This window comes from Engystomops pustulosus, chromosome 1 (genome assembly GCF_040894005.1).
Source record: "Engystomops pustulosus chromosome 1, aEngPut4.maternal, whole genome shotgun sequence".
NCBI lineage: Eukaryota > Metazoa > Chordata > Amphibia > Anura > Leptodactylidae > Engystomops > Engystomops pustulosus.
The window spans coordinates 134,095,206-134,119,626 of NC_092411.1; the positions used below are offsets into that span (position 1 = coordinate 134,095,206).

The following is a 24,421-nucleotide window of genomic DNA, read 5'->3' on the forward strand; positions in this document are numbered from 1 at the left end:
CTACCACTGTAGTTACGACCCTGGTGACATGTGCTCAGATTTGGGATATGGAGTGAATGTAAACAATAAAATTTTAATAGCGCACACACAACAGCACACTCTTATTATTTTCTCATGCCAAACCACCATGCAGTGTTTAAAGGGAACCTCTCACCACATTTTCACAAATACATCTAGTGAAAGGCTCTCATAGAGCCCTATTAACTAACTCACACCCTTCTTTTTAGCTAAAACTGCTTTCTTACATACCCATAAATCAACTCTATTTTATATTCTCTGGCATCACAGGGGGCATGTCCTGCTAGGCCGGCCCCTCCCATCTACTCCTCCCATGTCCCATGCCTCTTTTAAGTATTCAACACTTCATGTCATGTGACCGGAGTGAAGTCATCTTAGGTCATGTTACATCTGCAAAGTCTACATCAAGTGACTTACATACAAGTTTAAAAACTGATTTTTTTTATTTTTTTTTAAACATTGAAGCCATCGAAAGGAACCAGTGATTTAAATCAGTTTTTAATTAACTATTTATTTTGAGTTGGTAAATTTCAATTGCAGGTTCTTTTTAAATTGACAGTAACATATACACATTTGACATGGGACCCAATTCAGCAAATTTCTAAAACATACTGTGCATGAAGTGGAAACCAGATATTTCTGCTAGCAAAGGTAAAGCAGACCAAGACTTTAGAGCAAGAAATATATCTTTATTCTACAGATCTTACGTTGTGGAGATGTGCCCATAAAAGATTTTCAAATGTACACTTTATAATATTGAGCCTTCTACAGGCCATCCATACTGCTGCTCAAGTCAACGCTCTCTGTATAGGGTGAACTTTCTAAGAGAGCAGTCATTACAATCTACAAAGCAGAAGAGCAGCCAAACAGCAGGACACTGTATTTAATCGGAGGAAACCTGTCAAATCATAGAAGCTTTAATGGAACTTTGTACAAAAGGCATTTGGAAAAAAAGCTTTACACTACGTTAGATCTAGTTTCAACCTGAAATAGTGAGGTTACCTTATATTACTATTGGGAATGATTAGATAAAGACATGAACAGGGCCTTTATTCTTGTAAGCGTTTACCATAACCGTCCTCGATTTGTTCCTAACATACTGTAATTACAACTCAAGTCCAACGCACAGATCTTACATGGGGGACTGAGGTTATGCACCGTTTCAACCCAAATGACCATGCTTAATAAAAATGTTACTAAATAAATTATATACATTACCAGTTCCTAAATAGTAGTTTTTGCATTTTAGTTGCATTAACAATTATGATTATTACAGCATATGGGTTAAACTATGCTGATCCACTCATGGATGCAACATCTGTCCAACATTCATTGCTAAAATGTCATTTAGTACTTCAATAATGTAACTTTCCAGTCTCATAACCAAGCCTCACGCACCACAATAACAAAGACCTTAGAACTCACCTGAAAGGTCTTATTGTTTAGTAAACATTAAGTAGGTATATGGATACATTTACAACAAGCAGTTTCTATTGCCAAGGCATGTGTCAATACACTACATAGCACTGCCGGCACAGTGCCAAAGTCGACAGGATCAAATTCCTATCTGTATCATCTAGTTGTCAAATTATCTACACCTATTGCTAGAAAGGTAAAACAGGTGAACAGCACAATACAAAGTTCGAAGAACGGAATAGTTGTCTCATAAATAATACAAGTGTTTACTAAAATATGTCAGAATAAATTAAAGCTTTTATATTGCCTTTACAAAACACATGCATTAATGCATTGTTAACGCACATGTTAAAGGGGTTGGCCACCTTTCCACAAAAATTTTTAGTAATGCTGTCACATATTCTCTATTATCATGTAATTGCAGATGCTACTTGAAAGTCTCACAATAAGGTGCCATTGTTGTGCTGGCACCTCCAAGAAGAATCCTACCAGCAGCACTTGTGGTCCTCTGCTGCACTTGCTGGAGTGCAGGGGATTAATGCCAGTCCTTACCAAGTGGGGCGGCAGTCATCCCCGGACATTGGCACTACTACCATCCGCACTTGGTAAGGACTGGCTTTAATCCCCTCCAATGCTCTTCTACCTTTACTACATAGGCATCGGGCTCCTTAATACTAACACTGTTGAGTATATTGATTAACCCATACTGTTGTTTGCCCCATGTTGATTTATACCAGTCCTTCCCCATATGTAATGACCTTTTTGCACATTTCCTATGTCCGGGCATGACTGCCTTTCTCTGCTGTAGACCACTGTGATAACCCTGTCATATAGAATTCACAAAAATGTCCTTTTTAATGGTGTTTGTTAGTGTATATGTCTGCATTAATAAAGATTATTTATACATTACTGTACCATCGTTAATACTGTTTTGCCTTACTTTCCTCCTCTCATATTGAGAGGTACAATAGGTAATATATTTTCATAGCTTTCTCTAAGGCATTAGTTTGGGTGCGTGACAATCCACACAGGACCTGCAAGTAAACACTGGTACTTGTTTATATACATAGAGCTGTCCTTTTGTATATCCTGTATCTAACTTTGGCTTTAATGCATATTGTAGACTAGATAGATGGATAAAAACTTTAATAATACCCTAGGGGGGGGGGGATTGTAAACCACTTCAGCAGTGATGTAACACCAAGACGTAGACATTTTTAATATGTATATGCACAACAGAATCAAGGAAAGGGACTGTGACTGTCTGGTTTAGAAAACAGAGGGGAAGAAATCTGACAAAGGACAACTAGAATATGTGAAAGGTTAGGTTTCAATCTCCTACTAAATACAATAACTATAAGTGATCTGTCTGAAAAGGATATCACACAATGGTATACATATAAGTTTCAGAAATTTTACACAATCTCTCTTTCTATTGGTTCAAAGTATTTGAAAGGTCAGATAAGAATACAATGAGCTGAGAATAGTTAGAGTAACAAGAAGCTTAAAATTAAACTGCATAGAATATTAAAAGGTAAGAGATTATGTATCTGAAACCATAATCTTTCTTTAGACCATCTCCCTGCATATATTGCATCTAGTTGAGGAAATTTCACATTGCCCATTTTAGGATACTGGGAATAGAGACTTCTTTTAACTGATCCCTTTAAGCCTCCTATGTAGTTTCTATATTTTTGTAATTGTCATGAGGTTCCGATATTAGGACTAGAATATGATAATGAAATAAAGGCCACATACACTAAAGAGAAAGAGATAAGGGTTAAATTTGCCATTTACATTGCTGCTCTTGCATGTACAAGTAGGTTTCTTGTAATGTTATCAAACACAGGTTTTTTTTTTCCCAGATAATTTTCCATCTTTAGTACCAGGTTCAAACCTTCTTCCCATTTACCAAAGTGCCATTAAATATTACATATTTAGTTCCAATAAAGTACAATGATATAGCTGAGAAAATGATATATCAATTTTCTCTCTAGCATCAGTCACATTGGACAAAAGTTTAATGCAGTGAATCGGCACAAAGCAGCTGTCAGGTGAAAAAGCATTAAGCCAATGGCTATAGAAGATGTCAGGTTTGCAGGGGAGAATGCTTGGACTTCTGGTCCTTCCTCCGATGCTTCTTGTGGTGCTAGCAGCGTTCTCGGACATCCTGCGCGTCTCCACGCAGACTCCACCTCTCATCCGCTACCAGCGATCTCTGAAGCGCGTTCTGAGCAGAGGCTGCTAAGACCTCGCACTTTTTAGGGTTTGTGTTCTGGACTGCTAGGAGTTGTGGCAAATTTTTTTTTTCTTTTTTGTACACATTCGTTTAATTTTTGAAAATATATTAAAACGCAATAAAATATACCGGTATATAAATTTGGTATCACCGGGATCATACCGAACCAAAGAATAAAGTAGAGGTAGTATTTGGAGCGCAGAGTGAAAGTCGTAAAATCTGAGCCCAGACGAACGTGACGCACATGCGAGTTTTTTTCCAATTTTTCCACATTTTCCTGGCGGTGACCTCCATAACAGGAAATGGCGCCCAAAATGTGACTTTTACACCATTTTCATGACATAAAAAATGTAATAAAAAGTGATCAAAATGTCCCACAGTCCTCAAAATGATAGAAATGAAAACGCTCATTTCGGAAAAAATGACACCTCCTCCAGCTCCGTACATCAAAGTGTGAAAGAGTTATTAACGTCAGAAGATGGCAAAAAAAATATTATTTTTCGTAATATTTTGAAAAAATATCAAAGCACAATAAAAACCTATATAAATTTGGTATCACAGCAATCGTACCGAACCGAAGAATAAAGTAGAGGTGTTATTTGGAGCGCAGAGTGAAAGTCGTAAAAACTGAGCCCACAAGAACGTGACGCACACACGTATTGTTTTTTCAATTTTACCACATTTGGAATTTTTTTCCGGCTTCCCACTACATGACAGGGAATAATAAATAACATCAAGGGAAAGTAAAATTTGTTGCGCACAAAATAAACCCTCACATAGCTCTGTACACGGAAAAATGAAAAAGTTATGAATTTTTGAAGATGGAGAGCGAGAAATGAGCGAAAAAACCCTTAAGGGGTTACGTTCTGGGAATGGAAATAAAATCTGCTGTAGATCAACTTAGGCAATTTTATAAATTTTTTGGTATGAGTGAATACAAAGTTTGATGAATACAAAGCCCTCTTCATACACCAATGTGTGCCCATTGCCTTACGGAATTCTAAATGTTAAAGGAGTATTCTCATCTTCACTTTTAGTTTCATTCATCTGAAACAAATTGTTTTTGCATGCGACATGGTCGGGAGTTACTAGATGTCCCACAGCTGACAAGTGGTAATGAATACTGAATCCATGCGGTCTGGTCCTTCAACAGAGTATGTCTGGCCACCGCTGCTAGAGTAAGGATGCTGTCATATCCAAGGACAGCTATCTTGTCTCTAAGTGATGCCATGGCTACAGTTATAGGAAATTATCTTCACACAGGTACTTTTTTTTTTTTTTCAACATGCAATTGAAGAAATGTTTATATACCCCTATAAAGGACATCTATTACCAAGATCAAGGATTGTAAACCAAGCACATGGACGCTGGTGTGTGCCCCTCTGGCAGAATCTGCTCTCCTTTAAGATTCCTATGCCCTTTTTTTTTAAGAAAAAAGGACTTAAACATTATGCAAATGAGCCTGCTCCAGGTTCCATTAACATCTATGGACCCAGGAGCCCCCCATGCTCATTTGCATAATTTAAAAGCCTTGTTTGTAAAAACCAGTGAATAAGAAGCTAAATGAAGAGCAGATTCTGCCAGAGGGGGCACATACCAGCACGTCAGTGTTTACAATCATTGATCCTGGTGGTGGACGTCCTTTAAGGAAGATATGCATATTTAACATTTGTTTAAGATACAGTTCCCTTGTTTGTTCACATTAAAGGGGTAATCTAGGAATAAGCATATTTCATATACAAATGGGTACCCAAAATATAAGCTAATGTGTAATTTGTTGTTATTTAAAATGTTGCTCCTCTTAGCAGAAAATTCTGGTGACAGACTGTAATGAAGAATTAAAATGCTACTGGCCCTTTAATCAGTCGTTAATTTCCTCTGCGCGGAGAAGACACAGTACAGAAGATGGCCGCTGGTCACATGTCCACATCACATGTCCTGCACCAGCCTGGGCAGGTCATGTGATCACCACTATGTTTGGCTGTAGTGGGTTGGTTGCAGTGCATCCAGTATGGCCAGTGTTTTGGTGATGGCAGCTACACATCATTACTATGGTAACAGAGCAAGAAAGTCTGTTATATCATCACCGGGAGCAGAGCATAAGAGGGAGGAGGAGTTACTGAGAACTAAAGGATCATGGAACTTGTATTTTCCAGTGGCGGCCATCTTAGTTATAACTCCACCTACTTTAGAGAAGCCATACATTTTGTAAATCATAAAAACAAACTATTTAAGCTCTATTTTGTGACTAATGACATTGAGTATTGTTGTATTCATTTATTTATATCATCATGGGTTTTTGTGTCAGACGTTCATATTCCCGGAATACCCCTTTAAGTCCAAGCACCCAGACAGAGTCATGCCCTATATGCCTTCAGAGATTTTATCAAAACTGGTAGGCAGTGTTTTACACCTCCTCACCTTAGTCTGGTCACATCCAGCTCTTTCTGTGCCAGTTCAGTCTGCTTGACAGCAACTTGGGAGGACAGGCCATTTATTTTATTATGCATGGCATCCATCTGGTTTCCAGCTTCTTTTAAATTCAGTTCTAAAGCCTATATAAAAGTAATTGGGAAAACCAAAGGAATGAAGGAAGAATAAAATTAGGTTTTAAGATCTCAATTATGAAATAGCTTACAAATGCGGAAACTTACTTCATAGAAATATATTAAAGTGTGAAAAACTAAAAGTTTTATATTTTATACATAACAGAGTGTATTGCACATGCCTTCCAGAAGCCGCTTAATCCAGAATTTCTTTTTTTACTCCTTAGCCAAGATAATCCACCTGTGCCTGAACCTTGTTGATGAATTGCACCAGAGTAAAATATAAAAGTGAATCTTCTGTTCGCTTCCTCCATATTTGCATTCATAACATATGTATTCTTTAAGTTTTATGTTAGAATGAAGTCTGTTATACTGTTTAATGATTAGACTTTAGAATGGCTATTTGATGTCAGCTTCCTGCTTTGCCGCATTAATTTTTAAAGAGCTGTGGGTTTTAAGTGTAGGAATTTAAATGAATGCAGGTCCCAGCTGGCATGTTTGAATACATAAGTTGTTATCACAGCAAATAACACGAAGCATAAGTGCACGCCACAATGTAGTTTGAAGAATCATGTGAGGGAACCCGACCGCTCTGCAGCATACCTGAATTTTGGCATCAATGCCAGACTTCTCTCCTCTCCACTGTGCCTCCTGCTTCCGTGCTTTCTCCAGGTCACTGAGCAGGTCGGCACATTTCTTACATAAACGCTGCTTCTCCTGCTCCAGATTTTTTAAAATGGCTGCCCTCTGCTCCTCTTCTTTTTGTAAATCCACCTCAGTGCTCTGTTTGACAAAGTCATGACAAAATCAGAGACGACAAAATAAAATTCCTAAGCGAGTGACCCCCCCAACTATGGAGCCCAACATGGTGTAAAGATTATGCGTTCACCATGTGATTCTAGTCAAGCAGGTGGATGGGATTTTTTTGAACTACTTGACAGCTCGGATGAGCACACATATGCAAGGAATCCTTTAATTGATCAGGATTGCCTTTGATGATGTCCCCAGCTATTTTTGAGACCCGCGCAGACATATCATTCCAGACCTCAGCTTTATCAATTAATAATAGAAGTCCCATCAGAATGTAATTAAAAAGAAGCCACATATTCATACTACTTTCCACAGCTCCATATCCATCATTAAGTATTTATTTGCAAGTTATAAGCCTCAGATTTTTCGACTTTAAAGGAGGAGTACGAGTTGAGTGTATAAGGAATAACTGCAAAGCTGAGGAACGCCTCGGGCAATTCTTCTACAGCATATGTCCCTTTCTGTGTCACTCTCGATGTCACAGCATGAAGCACAGCGTTTCATAGCAAGGCAGCTGGAAAGTATGTATAAAACAAGGTACCTGGAGCTTCTCACTTTTATCTTTTAATTTCTGTTGGAGGTCATCAAGTTGCTGTTTGAGCAAAGTATTTTCTTCATCTACAGCGATCTTCCTCTGCACAAGGTTGTTTATCTCCTGCTGCTGTCCTAAGGTTCTCTAGAACAAAAGTAAAATACACACAGTACAGCCAGTGCTCCCCAGTACTATGCCAGAGACATGAGTTTTCAGAAATCTTAGTATTAGATGGAAATACTAACATTTAGTACAAATACAAGTACAAAAAGAAGGACCTCTTTAGGCAGAAATATACATGTTAAAGAGGGCAATTATGGAGACAGCTTTGACTGTTGCAGACTATAGGAATACACAGTTACAGCAAATGAATGGGAGTTACCCCCTCCACAAAGGCCTTTGCACTAGGATTCAAAATGCAATGCAAATGCTGCCTGTGATGCTGACTTAAGGGGTTAAGCTACAATTTAAATATGAAACAATGCAAGGAATTGCACTGAATGGGTTAAGAACAGTTAAGCATCAATCACCTATAAGCAACATTGTGAAACACTGGAGACTTACAGTGGGTACAGAATATATTCGGACCCTTTTAAATTTTTCACCCTTTGTTTCATTGCAGCCAACTGGCAAAATCGAGAGTTTCTTTTTTTTTTTCATTAATGTACAATCTTCACCCATCCTATCATAATATTATAGTTTATACGGTTGAAAAAGACACATGTACATCAAGTTCAACCAAGGAAGGGAAGGGATTGGATGAGGAAGGGGTTTAGGGGAAACAATTCTATATAACATAACAATCAATGTTATTTAGGTGTAAAAAGGCATCTAGATCCTTCTTGAAGCTCTCTGCTGTCCCTGCTGTGACCAGTGCCTGAGGCAGGTTATTCCACAGATTCACAGTTTTCAAAGTAAAAAATGCCCTGTCACCTCTGGTGATTAAACCTTGTTTTCTCCAGACGGAGACAGTGCCCCCTTGTTTTTTTACTTGTACCATTTACTTGTACCATGCATATATTTATATAAATTAATCATGTCCCCTCGTAGTCATCTCTTTTCCAGAATAAATAAATCTAGTTGTTTTAATATTTCCTCATAACTAAGACCCTCCATACCCCTTATGATTTTTGTGGCTCTTCGTTGAACCCTCTTCAGCTACAGAGCATCCTTTTTATGGGCCGGAGCCCAGAAATGGACAGCATGTTCCAGGTGAGGCCGAATCAACGCCTTGTACAGTGATAATATTACATCCATATCCCGAGAGTCCATACCACTTTTGATACATTCTTCTTGCTGGCTTTATAGGCAGCTGTTTGACATTGCATGCTGTTATTCAGTTTACAATCTACTAGTACCCCCAGGTCCTTCTCAACAAGGAACTCTCCCAGATTTACTCCCCCAAGGACATATGTTGCCTGTGGATTATTAGCCCCCAGGTGCATAACCTTACATTTATCCACATTGAACCTCATTTGCCAAGTGGAAGACCAAACAATCATTTTGTTATCTCGCAGCCTGTGAACATCCTCCATAGTCTGTATTACACTACGCAGCTTTGTGTCATCTGCAAAAATAGACACAGTGCTATTAATTCCTACCTCTATATCATTAATAAATATATTAAATAGTAGTGGGCCAAGCACAGAACCCTGGGGTACACCACTCATAACTGGTGACCATTCCAAGTAGGAATCCTTGACCACAAATCTGGATACGATCTTCAGCCAGTTCTAAATCCAATTGCAAATGTTTCCTTCCAAACCAATAAAGCTTATTTTACCCATCGGCGTCTATGAGGGACAGTGTCAAATGCCTTTGCAAAGTTCAAGAACACAATATCCACAGCAGCTCCTACATCCAGGCATCTGCTCAGCTCTTCATAGAAGTAGATATGGTTAGTCTGACAACTTCTATTCTTAGTAAGCCCATGCTTACTTATAATACTATTTGATGTCACATACTCCAGTATATAGTCTTTTACTAACCCCTCCAATATTTTCCCCACAATGGAAGTTAAGCTTACAGGCCTTTAATTGCCTGGCGACGTTCTAGAGCAGTGATGGCAAACCTTTTAGAGACCGAGTGCCCAAACTACAACAAAGACCCGCTTATTTATCGCAAAGTGCCAACACAGAAATGTAATTTGTGATTTATACTCCCTTCTCTGTCACAGTTTTCATTGATACCAGCACCTGAGGCACCAATAAAGCAGAAAATAGTCCCAGGTAGAGCTGTCACTTTAAAATAGCTCTGTGCACAGCAAGTCCAGGCTGTCTGTGACTGCAGGAAGATATCTGGAGTCATCTCTGGTGATGGCCGAGTGCCCACAGAAAGGGCTCTGAGTGCCACCTCTGGCACTAGTGCCATAGGTTAGCCATCACTGTTCTAGAGCCTTTTTTAAAATATTGGCACCACATTTGCCTTGTGCCAGTCACTTGGCACAACACCAGACATTACGGAATCCCTGAAGATTTTAGACAGTAAATTGAGTGGTATACACACATAAATAATATCAATAAATATATTACACATCCCAGAAAAAATAAAACAGAAGTGCAAATAAATTGCCATACCTACACCTAAAAATGTTTTTTTTTTCTACAGTGTTCGGAACGATGCAGAAAATGCTTACAATGACTCATGCTGCTTCTAACAGCAATTAAAAGTAGGTATAATTAGTATGTGCACACCACATCCAGTAAAGCAAATTATTTATTGATAGCCATGCATAAATAGATCCATTTCAGAGACCTCCCCTACGACAAGTCCTATTAAGGATGATCATCTGGACATATTTATGACTGCTAATTAATAATTTATAGGGATCATCATTGCAGATTGTTGCCCACCTGCATAAAATACTATAAATTATTATAGTACTATTAGAACTTGAGATAAGGAACTTTGGTTAAGCAAAACGAACAAAGAGGTAAAGTATCTCACATAAGAGTGTGTACCCCTGAACTGAGCTGCAGTAGCGTGGTCAGTAGCATAAAGCAGTTTAACAAGACAGGCTAAACTCTAAACCTGCCTTGGTCAGAGGTTAAAGGGGGGTAGGGAGGAAGGAAGTCCAATGACCATACACCGAGCATCAAATCGCTCTGCACGACTGTCATCCCAGGAGGAAGCCTTCAGCAAACTATTTCTACCCTTTCTAGTGCATTGTTTGCTGAAGACAAGCAGACCAAGGACATGAATTATTAGAAAGATGTCCTGTGAAAACCAAGTGATGTGCCAACACGTACTGTGACATGATGAAACAGCTTGTGACCCCCCTCCTTTTGGAAACTGAGCACCCAAAACACATCTCCATGAAACTGAGGGTAAAGGTGCTGGTTAGTGTTCAGTGGATCCGAACAACAAAGTTTGGATTCATGACCGGAACCTGCAACATTTTACGTTGGTTAAAGGGGTGGCAGTTCTTTAAATCGCCAGCAGCATTTGGATGTCTGCGGACGAGCACCAACTTTCGCGGGGGCTGCAATTTGGGGCGGGGGGGTTACTCCCTGAGGACATCATCGCCCCCCAAATATGGCGGTGCTGAACACTAACAACGGGTCAGTGCAGGTGCACCCCAGCAGTGACATTTAAACAGTCAAAGAAAAACTAATATACAAATAAATCATGATAAACCAGAGACTCTTTACTTATACATCCAGGCATTGTGACGGGTTATTTTCTTATATTTATTATCCATGGCCTCTTCCTTCCAAAATCAATTTTTAAAGTTATGCTAATGAGTCTGATTGGCTCTATGGGTGTTTTCAGAGCACTTCTGTGATGTCTTTCCCTTGCTGTAACAAGGAGCAGAACATGTCTCACTCTCCCCCTGCCTATGTAATCTAGCAGCAACAGGAAGTGCAAGGGGAGGGAAGAACATCTCTGCTCATTATAACAGCCTGAAAGGCTACAAGACTGGGGGGCTCTGGAAACACTTCCCAGAGCCCATCAGGCTCATTAGAATATTTTGTGTTTATTTTAGAAGGTAGCAAGTCATAGATAAGAAACATAAGAAGATTACCACAGTCACGGTGCCTGGATCTATGAGTAAGTGTCCCTGGATTATCATAATAGATTTCAATGCTAGATATTCTTTAACACCCCAAGGTACCTGAACAGGATTTTAAAACCCAGGGTTTTTGGCCTCCCATCACAGATTATTATAAAGTTAATTCTACAGATGGTTGAAAAATCTTCTCTACGGCAAACTCTCCAGTAATTTCACAAGAGGTCCCCCATCTGCAATGACTAAGATTTTGAAGGCATATTTCCCACCAAAACTGACCTCCATTATCCAAATGATGCAACGCACACTCTCTAGATAAATTACAGCAGTAAAATCAATCAATACAAACCTCTTCTAGCTCTTGTATCTTGCAGTCCTTCATTTGTAAGATTTCCAGAACTTTTCGGTCTTTGGTCTCTGCTTTATTTTTTTCCCTGATGAAAAGCAAACAAGATTTATATTAAACATAAGTAACTCTAATGTGTAAGTTACTTTTGTTTATCATTGGCAATGAAGGTCTTGAAAAAAAAAAAAAAAATCAGAGATGGCGATACAGATACAGACGGTCCCCTACTTAAGAATACCCGACTTACAGACGACCCCTAGTTACAAACGGACCTCTGAATGTTGGTAATTTACTTAATTTTAGCCCCAGGCTACAATGATCAGCTGTATCAGTTATCTGAGGTGTCTGTAATGAAGCTTTATTGTTAATATTGGTTCTAATGACAATCCAACACTTTTAAAATCCAATTGTCACAGAGACCAAAAAACAGTTTGGCTGGAGTTACAATTATAAAATATACAGTTCTGACTTACATACAAACTCAAATTAAGAACAAAGCTGCAGAACCTATCTTGTACGTAACCCGGGGGCCCGCCTGTACAGTAATGTTGATGCATATCGGTTTTTTCTTCATTTATTGACTCTGCAAATGAGACTGCATTTAAAGGAAAATCTCATTTTCAAAAGGGCATCAAACTGATACCTCCATGTGATTCCAGACACCACATTGATGCAGAGAAGAAACACCTTCTATTACATAATGATGTGAGGATTTAAATAGGTCTGGTGCTCAACATTTCAATATAATGCTAGTACCCCTGAAGACACCACATTGGTGATATAGCCAGTTTGTCTAAATTATGAGTCTAGATATGTTCCAAGAGTTAGCTATATTAATAAAAAGGATTTAGCAGATCACAATCGCACAGATTCACACAAGAATTGTCAATATATCATTGACACAGTATCTTCAACATATTCACTATGTGGTATTTGTAAGTAGATAATATTGAACTGCTCGATTTGAATAAGTCTGCATTTATGCAAATTGCTTTGTAGGGAAGTGATGTCACTGTTCTGGAGGAATACATATGTGCACCATACATTGATCAATTGTGCTTGAAACGTTTCTGTGTGCCAGGTGATTAAAGAAACACCTTCTTCTCATCAAGAATTGGAGTGCTGCTGCTTTTTTGTCTTCTGAATCTATCTTCGATTTGGGGAACCAGGATCATCAAGGATACGTTAACCCATTAAGCTAATTGCTAACCAAACGTAATTTCATTTTTGCTGCCTTCCACTACTGCAAAAAACTTAAAAGGGGTTTTCTCAAATTTAAAAGGTTTGCAATTTTAATCAGATTTATTGCTGTATTTGGTCCTATTACTCAGTGATGGTCAGTGTAAATTTTGTGTGGGCAAGGATTCTGTAAGCAGAAACTTCATGATCCCTCTAGTGCTATAAGATGCTATGTTTGAAATGTGGTCATGGTTCAGGGTTCATCACGAGATGGATATAAGACACAATGACACACAATCAGCTCTGCTAGGTCGACCCCTCCCCTCGGATCGAGACCTTATCATCTTTGTACTGCTGATGCTCTCTCCTCTACAGCTGCTGAGAAAAGTGTAGAAACTCACTGCTGCTACCCTAAATAAATTTAAAGGAGACCTACCATCAGTTGGCTGACTATATACAGGGGTGGGGGGACAGGGGCTGGCTGCAACCCAGTATATGGCCAGCTAGGTCATTCTCCCCAGTATATAGCAAGCTAGCCAATGCCCCCAAGTATATAGAGTCAACCACTTTCGCCCAGTATATAGCTAACCAGCCCCCTGCTCCCCAGAATATAGCCAGCCAGCTCCATGCCCCCCAAGTATATAGGCAGCCAGCTCCATGTCCCCTCAGTATATAGCCAGCCAGCCCCATGCCCCCTCAGTATATAGCCTGCCAGCCCCATGCCCCCTCAGTATATAGCCTGCCAGCCCCATGCCCCCCCCAGTATATAGCCTGCCAGCCTCATGCCCCCCCCCAGTATATAGCCTGCCAGCCCTCAGAACCCCAGTATGTAACCAGCCAGCCCCCTACCACTCAGTTTATGGCCAGCTAGCCCATGCCCCCCCCCAAGTATATTGCCAGGCGACCCCATGCACCCCCCCCCTCAGTATATAGGCCCCCCATTTGACTACTTTATGTTCTATTGGTAGTTTGTGGTGCTTTACATAACAATCTTTATTCTGGATGGCAAGTCTTCTGCCTTTTGTTTCCTCAGTGCTTATCTGAGAGTTGTTATTGTACATGTGCAAGATTTCAGGCAAGAGCCAGTGACATCATTGGTACTCCGAGCACCCAATAGACTACAAGCTCATTAACATATATCAAAAGTTGTTTATTGGCCAAAATCGTCCTTGCTAAGGGAAAAGAAACTAGCTGCCTAAAAACAGTACCTGGAGGGAGGTGGAAGGTGAGTGTTGATGGTAGATGTCCTTTAAGAATCTTGTCTTCATGGAAGTTCAGCTAACCCAATCACACACTGTGATGCAAAATGTTATAAATCAACTCTGGGATATGCATTTAGAAAACGGGGGCCCACTGAACCCCTTCCTGTGGCCAGGTTAAATGAAGAATAGCCAAGTCTATTTCCCTATCGATTAGAATGAAGAATAGCTGCAAATATATTTTATTCAGCACCTTTCTTCTTATTGAGCAATGTTCAATAATAAAGAAGATCATGCTCAACCTGGCGCTTTATTAATTTGTGGTACAGTGGACCCCAGTTCTTTTGATCCATAATTAGCTAAATATTGCTTAAATTGTGGATAGAGAATAACTTGTGAACAGAAAACCCCTTTAAGTCTTTAGAAACTATGAAATCAAATTATTGGTGCAATAACGGAAAAAAAAGAAGATTTCGAAATAATGCTGAATGCAGGAATAAAAGTGAAAGGAAAAAAAAAAAAAGAAATGACACATGAGCCCTTTTCTTCATTTAAAAGGACCTCTACAACCAAAATAAAGTATTGTAAACCAAGTCCACTCACATGCTGGTATTTGCCCCTTGTGTCAGGTTTTGAGGTTTTGCTTTTCTTTTAGCTTTTTATGCCCTAGTTTTAATTTAAAAAAAAAAAGTTTAAAAAAAAATTATGCAAATGAGTCCGAGGGGACCCTGGCTCAAAAGATGTCAATGGAGACTGGAGCACCCTCAGGCTCATTTGTATAATGTTTTAGAACTTTTTTTCTTAAAAAACAAGGGCATTCGAAGCTACAAGTAGAGCAGATCCTGCCAAAGGGGGCAAATACCAGCACGTAAGTGTTCTTTGTTTATAATCGTTCACAAATTACTTAAAATTAAGATATGCCTTAAATTAAATGAAGCTTTCTATGTTTATCCTCAGTACAGCTGTCCAAATTTTCATAGAAGTTAATAAAGTGATCACACATGCAACTTATAGCTCCAATCACACGCTCCAATTCGGTAATCCAATTTGTCCTCATGGAAGGAGACCCCATTAATTTCCTGTTATTAACAGGGCCGGATTATAGGCGGGGCTCCCACCATCTTGCCCCCCCTAGGGGCCCCCACCAGCTCGCACCTCCCGTGTCCCCCCTCATGAGCGGAACGCCGCCCTCCGCCTCCGGGCATAGGTGAGCTCCTCCCCGGCGATCAAGCCCCTACATAAACTGCCCGCCCACTCATCCTGCTGCGTGGGGAGCCGCCCCCCGCCACTGGTGACAAGCAACCCCGCTCAATCCGATTCCCAGGTTAACATCGCCTCCGGCTCCCCGCACGGCTCGCTCTCCTCTCGCTCACCACCCCCCGCTCCGCTCGCTCACCACTCCCCGCGCTCACCACTCCCCACTCCGCTCGCTCACCACCTCCCGCTCCTCTCGCTCACCACCCCCGCTCCCCGCTCCGCTCGCTCACCACCCCCCGCTCCCCGCTCCGCCGCTCGCTCACCACCCCCCGCTCCCCGCTCCGCTCGCTCACCACCCCCCGCTCCCCGCTCCGCTCGCTCACCACCCCCCGCTCCCCGCTCACCACCCCCCGCTCCGCTCGCTCACCACCCCCCCCGCTCCGCTCGCTCACCACCCCCCGCTCCCCGCTCCGCTCGCTCACCACCCCCCGCTCCCCGCTCCGCTCGCTCACCACCCCCCGCTCCCCTCGCTCACCACCCCCCGCTCCCCGCTCCGCTCGCTCACCACCCCCCGCTCCCCGCTCCGCTCGCTCACCACCCCCCGCTCACCGCTCCTCTCGCTCACCACCCCCCGCTCCCCGCTCCTCTCGCTCACCACCCCCGCTCCCCGCTCACGCCCCCCCCCCCGTACGAAACATGCACCCGGCAACCCCCCCCCCCTCCCCGGCAACCGACCGACTTCCTGGCGAACAAGCACCGTCAAGACCCCCCACCCGCCCGAACAAACAGGCACCCGGTCAACCCTAACAGGTAAGTATATACATATGTGTTTTTCTGTGTGTGTATATACAGTATATACTGTGTATATACAGTGTATACAGTGTGTATATACAGTGTATACAGTGTGTGTATACAGTGTGTGTATACAGTGTGTATATACAGTGTGTATATACAGTGTGTATATACAGTGTGTACTGTGTGTATACAGTGTATACTGTGTGTATACAGTGTATACTGTGTGTATACAGTGTATACAGTGTGTATACAGTGTGTATACAGTGTGTATACAGTGTGTATACAGTGTGTGTACTGTGTATACAGTGTGTATACAGTGTGTATACAGTGTGTATACAGTGTGTACTGTGTATATACAGTGTATATACAGTGTATATACAGTGTATATACAGTGTGTATACAGTGTGTATACAGTGTATATACAGTGTATACTGTGTATATACAGTGTATACTGTGTATATACAGTGTATACTGTGTATATACAGTGTATACTGTGTATATACAGTGTATACTGTGTATATACAGTGTATACTGTGTATATACAGTGTATACTGTGTATATACAGTGTATAGATATGTGTGTACATTTTTATATATGAATGATGTGGTTTTTGTATATTCTCTCTCTCTCTCTCTCTGTACATATATATGTTTTGTGCTGTCGCCACTGTATGTAGCTGTGTTACTGGGGGCCAGGCGGCTGTATGTAGCTGTGTTACTGGGGGCCAGGCGGCTGTATGTAGCTGTGTTACTGGGGGCCAGGCGGCTGTATGTAGCTGTGTTACTGGGGGCCAGGCGGCTGTATGTAGCGGTGTTACTGGGGGCCAGGCGGCTGTATGTAGCTGTGTTACTGGGGGCCAGGCGGCTGTATGTAGCTGTGTTACTGGGGGCCAGGCGGCTGTATGTAGCTGTGTTACTGGGGGCCAGGCGGCTGTATGTAGCTGTGTTACTGGGGGCCAGGCGGCTGTATGTAGCTGTGTTACTGGGGGCCAGGCGGCTGTATGTAGCTGTGTTACTGGGGGCCAGGCGGCTGTATGTAGCTGTGTTACTGGGGGCCAGGCGGCTGTATGTAGCTGTGTTACTGGGGGCCAGGCGGCTGTATGTAGCTGTGTTACTGGGGGCCAGGCGGCTGTATGTAGCGGTGTTACTGCTGGGATAGTGGAAAGGAAGCAGGAGGACGTGTGTGTACGCTACACTTATTGGGGGCCTCCACCAGATTTTGCGCCCAAGGGCCCCCACCAACCTTAATCCGGCCCTGGTTATTAATAACTACAAAAGAGAGTTGAACACTATTGTGAAATTTTATGGATTTTTTTTTACTTTTTCAGGTTTTAAGAAATTAAGTAATTCCCACCCTAAGGTCACCTACAATTAAAGGGCATCTGTCTGCAGAAATTGACCAAATAATCCACTACCAATAGGTTGGCAAGCAGCTAAACACCTTCCAGATCGTGTTTCTTTCATGGGCCAGTGTGGTAGCATTATCCAGAAAATCTACTTTGTGTAAAATGGTTGTATAAAAGTCAGGGAAGTGGAGATTTAAACACTGAAGTTAAGCTCTCTCTTCCTAAGAAAGCCCCATTCACAGTAATTGCATGCAGAAACATCACTAAACAGATCTCCTGAAGTCCCATGCATGTTTTCAATAACAGAGGTCCATACGTTGACTCTCTGCCTCCGACTGTATACAATCAATTTATCAATTTTATCTCACTTCAAAGTTGATTTTCTGGATGATGCCACCACACTGGAATATGAAAGAAACATGACCTGGAAGGTATTAATCTGCTTCACAAGATGCTGGTAGTGGTTTATTGGGTCATTTACTAAGGACAGGTTCACTTTAAAGGAAATCTACCATCAAAATTAGGCACACTCATAGATCAAGGCACTTAGGCAATCTTTCTACATTTCTCATCTTTTGCCGCCTTCCTTCTAAAATCAACTTTTAAAACTATGCTAAAGAGCAAGAAGGTCTTCAGGGGGGCACTACCAAAGACACCCTGTGCTGTAGCATCACAGGCTGTTAGACTGTCTCCACCCTCTGCACTCCCCACCTGCCCTCTGCATGCTGTTATCTCAGTATGAAGGAAGGAAAGTGCTAGTGCGCAGTGTAACAGCCTATGAAGCTACAGCACAGAGGGGATCGAATAATGCTCTCCCAGAGCCCCTCAGGCTCATTAGGATACTTTTAAAAGTTGATTTTAGAAGGCCGTGGATAACAAATATAAGAAGATTACCACAGTGCCTGGATCTAAGAGTAAGTATCTCTGATTTATCATGCTTGATTTTGATGGTAGATTTGCTTTAAGCCTGTAATTTTGGTATTATGGTCAGTATTGTGCATCAGTGTTTGTAAGCCAAAACCAGGAGTGGAAACAGTTTAAACATAAACATTACATTTTAAAATTGTCCATTTTAACAAAGCGCTTCCTACAAAAATGAAGAGACATCTTTAGAAAGATTTTTTTTTTTTTTCAATGAGAAAATTAGTCAAACAATTTATTTGGGGTTTGAAGCAGGGGCGTCTCTAATGTCTGAAAGAAGCCAACTTGCATACATTTTCCCAGAGAGCGTGGCGTCTTTGCAGAAAAACAGTATCCCCTGACAGCTACTATAGCATATCAAAAGTAAAACATTTACTATAGCAAAGGCTTTATTAAATGTTAAATATAAAATTCTGTTTTAAAAAAATGACAACAAATGAATTGCTAGAAGCCCAAATTATATTGCCTGCTGTACTGGTTTACATTCTTTAAAATAAAAAATGTCCTACTAAAAAGGCCGAGAGATTAGGGGGGGAAAAAAACACCAAGAAATTAGGCTCTGTCAAGAGGTTTATGAAGATCAATGACTGAAACAAACTCCTGTTTAGCTAATTAGAAGCACTGATGTACTATAATGACTTGAGCTACGGATATTTGCAGACTTCTTTAGGATGAAAAATGGAGTAAGGAGATGCTGTCAATTTGTAAAACTTTTAAGCACCAATCACTTTCCCCTGAGGCGAACATTTTAAACATTTAACCGAGCAGCACTGAGCCACAAGAATTATCCATATTTAGTTTTCATCATCTCCCCAAATCTGACAATTTATTCCACATCATTAACAGACTATTTTTCTAAGTGTTTGAGCACATGCTACAAGTTCACAGATAAGATCGCATCAGGTTTTCCTGGGTCCTGGCCCATTTTTAATGAGATGCCCAAAGATGAAATATTATAGACATAGAATAATCATTATTTGTGAATGACTTGTGAAGATTGGTTGGGATCTTGACAAAAACATATATAACAATAGTGCATAAAAAAAATATATAATCAAATGTTAACACAAAAAAATGTAATTCATGATTTTTATAAAAAAAACTGGATTGAATGATTTGTCATCACTTTACAGCTTGAAAAGAACATCTGTCATACACCGGTATAGCAGAACCTCTGTAACTAAAAAACTAAATGATATTGTTGTTAATGGAGCCAAGTGACATCAGTAGACAAAGTTGCTTAAAGGGAACCTACCACCACAAATCTACAGCCTGTGCAGCCCCGGCTTCGGAGCAGTGACCGCGCAGGTCTGCGCATGCGGAGACGGCAGGATCGTCGGACGAGGACGCGCAGCTACGAGCAGCTGCCCGACGAAGATGGTGAGTAGGAGGGGTAAAGTGGCTACCGGGGCGTGGAGTAGCCGCCTCATGTAACCTCAGATGCGGCTACTCCACGCCCCAGTAGCTGCATAATAAAATTACCATAAAAGTCAGATAAAAGTTACTAAAGAAGTGCGGGGACGTGAGGATTAGCCCTTAAAAGGGCTATCCTCACGTCCCATTGATCCACCTACCACATGATCTACCTTTATAGGTAGATTTGTGGTGGTAGGTTCCCTTTAAATAAAAATAGCTCTGCGAAGTCACAGAAGAGTACCCAGCGTTCCCCAACCCGATTCTCCATGAATCAAATAAGCCTGCCCCACAGAGGACACTACACCATTTCACTAGCCATCACTTCAGTGCCTAGTGTGGTGGCCACATCCAGAAAATCTACCTTGAAGTGAGATGTAAATTGTTTGTATAAAGTCAAAGAGTTTAAACATTGAAGTTAAGGTTGGGAGCTCTGAACGTCTCCTCTGTGATTGACATCATGCAGAGGACTTCAGGAGATTTGGTTAGTGAGGTCTCTGGATGCAGAACCATCATAAAAGAAACCTGATCTGAAAGGGGTTTAGCTGCTTGGCAATATACTGTTAGTGGCTTATTAGGTCAATCTCTGCTGACAGATTCCCTTTAAGACAGTAAAGGCACATGGACAATTATTAACACTTGGTGTGCCAAAACGTACCCACATTTTTTCAAAATGACCAAAATAATTCTGCCAAAAAAAAGTCATCATAAAGAAATCCTTTTTTTTTAACCCCTTCCCGACATTTGACGTAATAGTACTGCATGGCGGGAGGTGCGTTCCCGCAAAATGCAGTATTATTACGTCAAGCTTCTGGCGCCGGCTCCTGAACGGAGCCGGCGCCAGAAGCTGCGGGTGTCGGCTATATATTATAGCCGACACCTGCCTCTAACACCCGCGATCGGAGATTTCTCCGATCGCGGGTGTTAACCCCTAACACGCCGCGGTCGCGCTGACCGCGGCGTGTCAGAGGCATTTAAATGTAATGACAGGGTAATCGGACCCCCCCGCGGCGCTTACCGGGGGGGTCCGCTGCTCCGATCGCAGCCCCGGGACTGCCGGTGCCCGGGGCTGCGAGATCTTCATCCGGAAGCCGGGTCCTGCCTTCTGGCAGGACCCGGCTGTAAGACACTGGGCATGCGCAGCATGCTCAGTGTCTTACATTACACAGTGCAATACATCTGTATTGCACTGTGTAACCTGTAAAATAGCTTGAACAAGTGATCAGAAGATCACTTGTTCAAGCTTAGATGTCATTATCTGTAAAAAAAAAGTTAAAACAATAAATAAAGGTTTTTTAAAATAAAAATAAATAATAAAAGAAAGTGAAAGTCCCCCCAAACACCACATTTCCCTTTACACAAGTAATAAAGTATAAAATACACTAAATCACAAAAAAACCCCACTTATTTGGTATCGCCGCGTCCGTAACAATATGTACAATAAATCCTTATCATAATTGGACCCTCTAGGTGAACGTGGTAAAAAAAAAACCCCAAAAACTTGCCAAAAATTTAAACTTTTTATCAAATTGCTTTACAAAAAATGTTCTAAAAAGTGATCCGAAAAAGTTACAAGCGCCAAAATGATACCACTGAAAAGAACAACTTGTCACGCAAAAAATAAGCTCACAACCAGCTCCGTCAACCAAAAAATACTATAGTTATGCCACTATAAAGATGGCAATACTAAAACAAATGCAATTTTTTCTATTCTAGTTTTCCTTCAATAAAATTGGACAAATAAAAATAAAACTATATAAATGAGGTATCACCGTAATCGTAGTGATCCGTAGAATAAAGATAATATATTATTGTTATGCTACAGTGAACAACCCCCCAAAAAAATGCTAAAAATCCAAAACAAGAATTGATGATTTTATTTTCCTCCACACGAAAAAAGTTAATAAAATTGCTTTGATAAGCTAAACACCCTCTAAAATAAAGTTTTTTTTTACAGTGCATCGCGTCTCGCAAAAAATAAGCCCTTATTTGTCTAAATTGCTTAAAAAATAAAGATTGTATAGCCTATTCCCAACGCGCGTTGTAATAGAACGGTGCGGCGGGTAGTGACTTGCCAACACCGGTCAGACACAGTGATCGGGGTAAGACTGCGGCTGTTCCTGACAGCCATCCATCCTGCCCCATGGACCAGAAGGGTTACGTCCCCCCCACACACCCCCAGTTTATTATCGCTGCTATTGGCTCATCAATTCAGACGAGCCAATAGCAGCGAATTTACTTTTGACGTCAGTAATACCGGTCACCATGTCTGTAGACACGGTGATCGGGGCAGGGTGGTGGCTGTTCCTGACAGCCACCGATTTTACCTTGTGGTTCAGAGGGGTTTTGTTGCGCCCCTCTGTCCATGTTTGCCGCTATTGGCTGGTCGATTTGGTCCAGCTAAAAGCAGCAGTATTCGTCACAATGGGCATTGCTAGGCTGAATAAGAGCAACACTTGGCGATAATTTCCCTACAAAAAACGAAGATATGGTACAAAAGCGCTGGCCGTGCACATTGTACAGATTACGCTGTACAACTCTTATGTGCTGTTCCAATGTGCAGGTCCTGCCGTATCATTTCTCCGTTTTCAAGAGGAAGATATTAGGAAACTAATATTGGGACAAGAAGGACGGGGCCCCTGTACCTCTGGTTTAGATGTTCCTGTATTTTGTCAGGGCAGCATTTTCACGGTAAATTCTGCTGCTTCTAAAGGAAGGACTCAGAAAAGAGTTTGTTCCAAAAGAGGAGTTAGGATGGACACTATATACTAAGGATGGACACTATATACTAAGGATGGACACTATATACTAAGGATGGACACTATATACTACTAAGAGACCTGCGACAACTCCAAGTGTGACAAAAGTTTAGATGGTCCCCTGGTCTATTCTACCTCCTTATACGCAACACATTCACAATTCACGCCCAACCTGTTGTGAATTCAGTAAAATGAATAATTTAACAACTGTTATGTCCCGTTGCTCCCTATACCCCTCCATTATTTCATAAGGGTGCCACATAACGGGCACTGAACGTTCCAGAAATAATTGCAATTTCCATCTTGGACTCCATTGCACATCATATTTGGAAACCACCTATATGTTCAAATGCTCATTTCACGACGTGTATTACACTACACCACATATTACACCTTGCTAAATTCCCCAAGGGGTGTACATTCAACAATTAGGGTCACTTTTCGGGTTTTCCTCTGTTTTGGTACCACTACGGCTCTCCAAATGTATCCTGACACATGTGAAGGATTTCTTGCAAATTTGGCCTCTAAAAGACAAACATCCCTCTTTTCCTCTACTGTGCGCCCATAAAGCATTTTATATGCACATGTGGGGTACTTCTACACTCAGGAGAAATAGTGTTACACCTTTTTCGGGGTTATTTAATATATTATCCCTTGTGGCTTACAAAAATTAGGAGTAAAGTGACATTTATAGGAAAATTTTCACCTTTTTAATGTTTAGGGCCTAATTGGATCATTCACCTGTAGGGGCAAATACATATATTACACATTGCAAAATTCTCTAAGGGGTGTGTGTTCAAAAATTAGGGTCACTTTTCGGATTCTTATCTGTTTTATACCACTAGGGTTCTCCAAATGCATGTCAAACATTTCTGGCAAATTTGGCTTCTAAAAGGCAAACATTCCCCTTTCCTTTTACTGTGCGCCCATACAACATTTTATATACACATGTGAGGTACTTCTACACTCGAGAGAAATAGGTTTACACATTTTAAGGGGTTATTACATTTTTTTTATCCCTTGTGGCTATAAAAAATTAGGGGTACAATGACCTTTATAAGAAAATGTTCACCTTTGTCCTATTTAAGCCCTAATTAAATCAAACACCTATATGGACAAATACTCATATTACACCTTACTAAATTCTCTAAGGGGTGTGCTTTCCAAAATGGTGACACTTGTTGGGGTTCCCCTCTGTTTTGGTACCACTACGGCTCTCTAAATGCATCCTGACACATGTAAAGGATGTCTGTCAAATTTGGCTTCTAAAAGGCCAACGCCCCTCTTTCCCTTCTGAGCTTCACTGCGTACCCATACAACATTTTATTTGCATGTGTGGGGCAATTTTATACTCGGGAGAAATGCTAGTACACATTTTTTGGGGTTATTTTATCTTTAATGCATTATGGGATACAAAAATTAGCCGTAAAAGTGACTTTTTTGGGAAAATGTTCATCTTTTTCCTTTTAGGGACCTAATTGAAGCAAACACCTGTGGGGGAAAATATACATATTACACCTTGCTAAATTCTCCAAAGGGTGCACTTTCCAAAATGGTGACATTTGTTGGGGTTCCCCTCTGTTTTGGTACCACTAGGGCTCTCGAAATGCATCCTGACACATGTAATGGATGATTGTCAAATCTGGCTTCTAAAAGGCCAAAGCCCCTCCTTCCCTTCTGAGCCCTACTGTGTACCC

General features: G+C 41.1%; 1 protein-coding gene across 1 annotated transcript in view; it reads right to left on the reverse strand.

The window, feature by feature from the left end:
• Positions 1-24,421, reverse strand: part of CNTLN (centlein) — a 216,933-nt gene that overhangs the window by 159,297 nt on the left and 33,215 nt on the right. Inside the window, exons 4-7 of the mRNA XM_072154092.1 lie at positions 11,920-12,004; positions 7,571-7,705; positions 6,823-7,002; positions 6,095-6,228 (exon numbers count right to left, since the gene is read on the reverse strand). Of these exons, the coding sequence (XP_072010193.1) occupies positions 6,095-6,228; positions 6,823-7,002; positions 7,571-7,705; positions 11,920-12,004 (534 nt within the window). The remainder of the gene's footprint in view (positions 1-6,094; positions 6,229-6,822; positions 7,003-7,570; positions 7,706-11,919; positions 12,005-24,421) is intronic.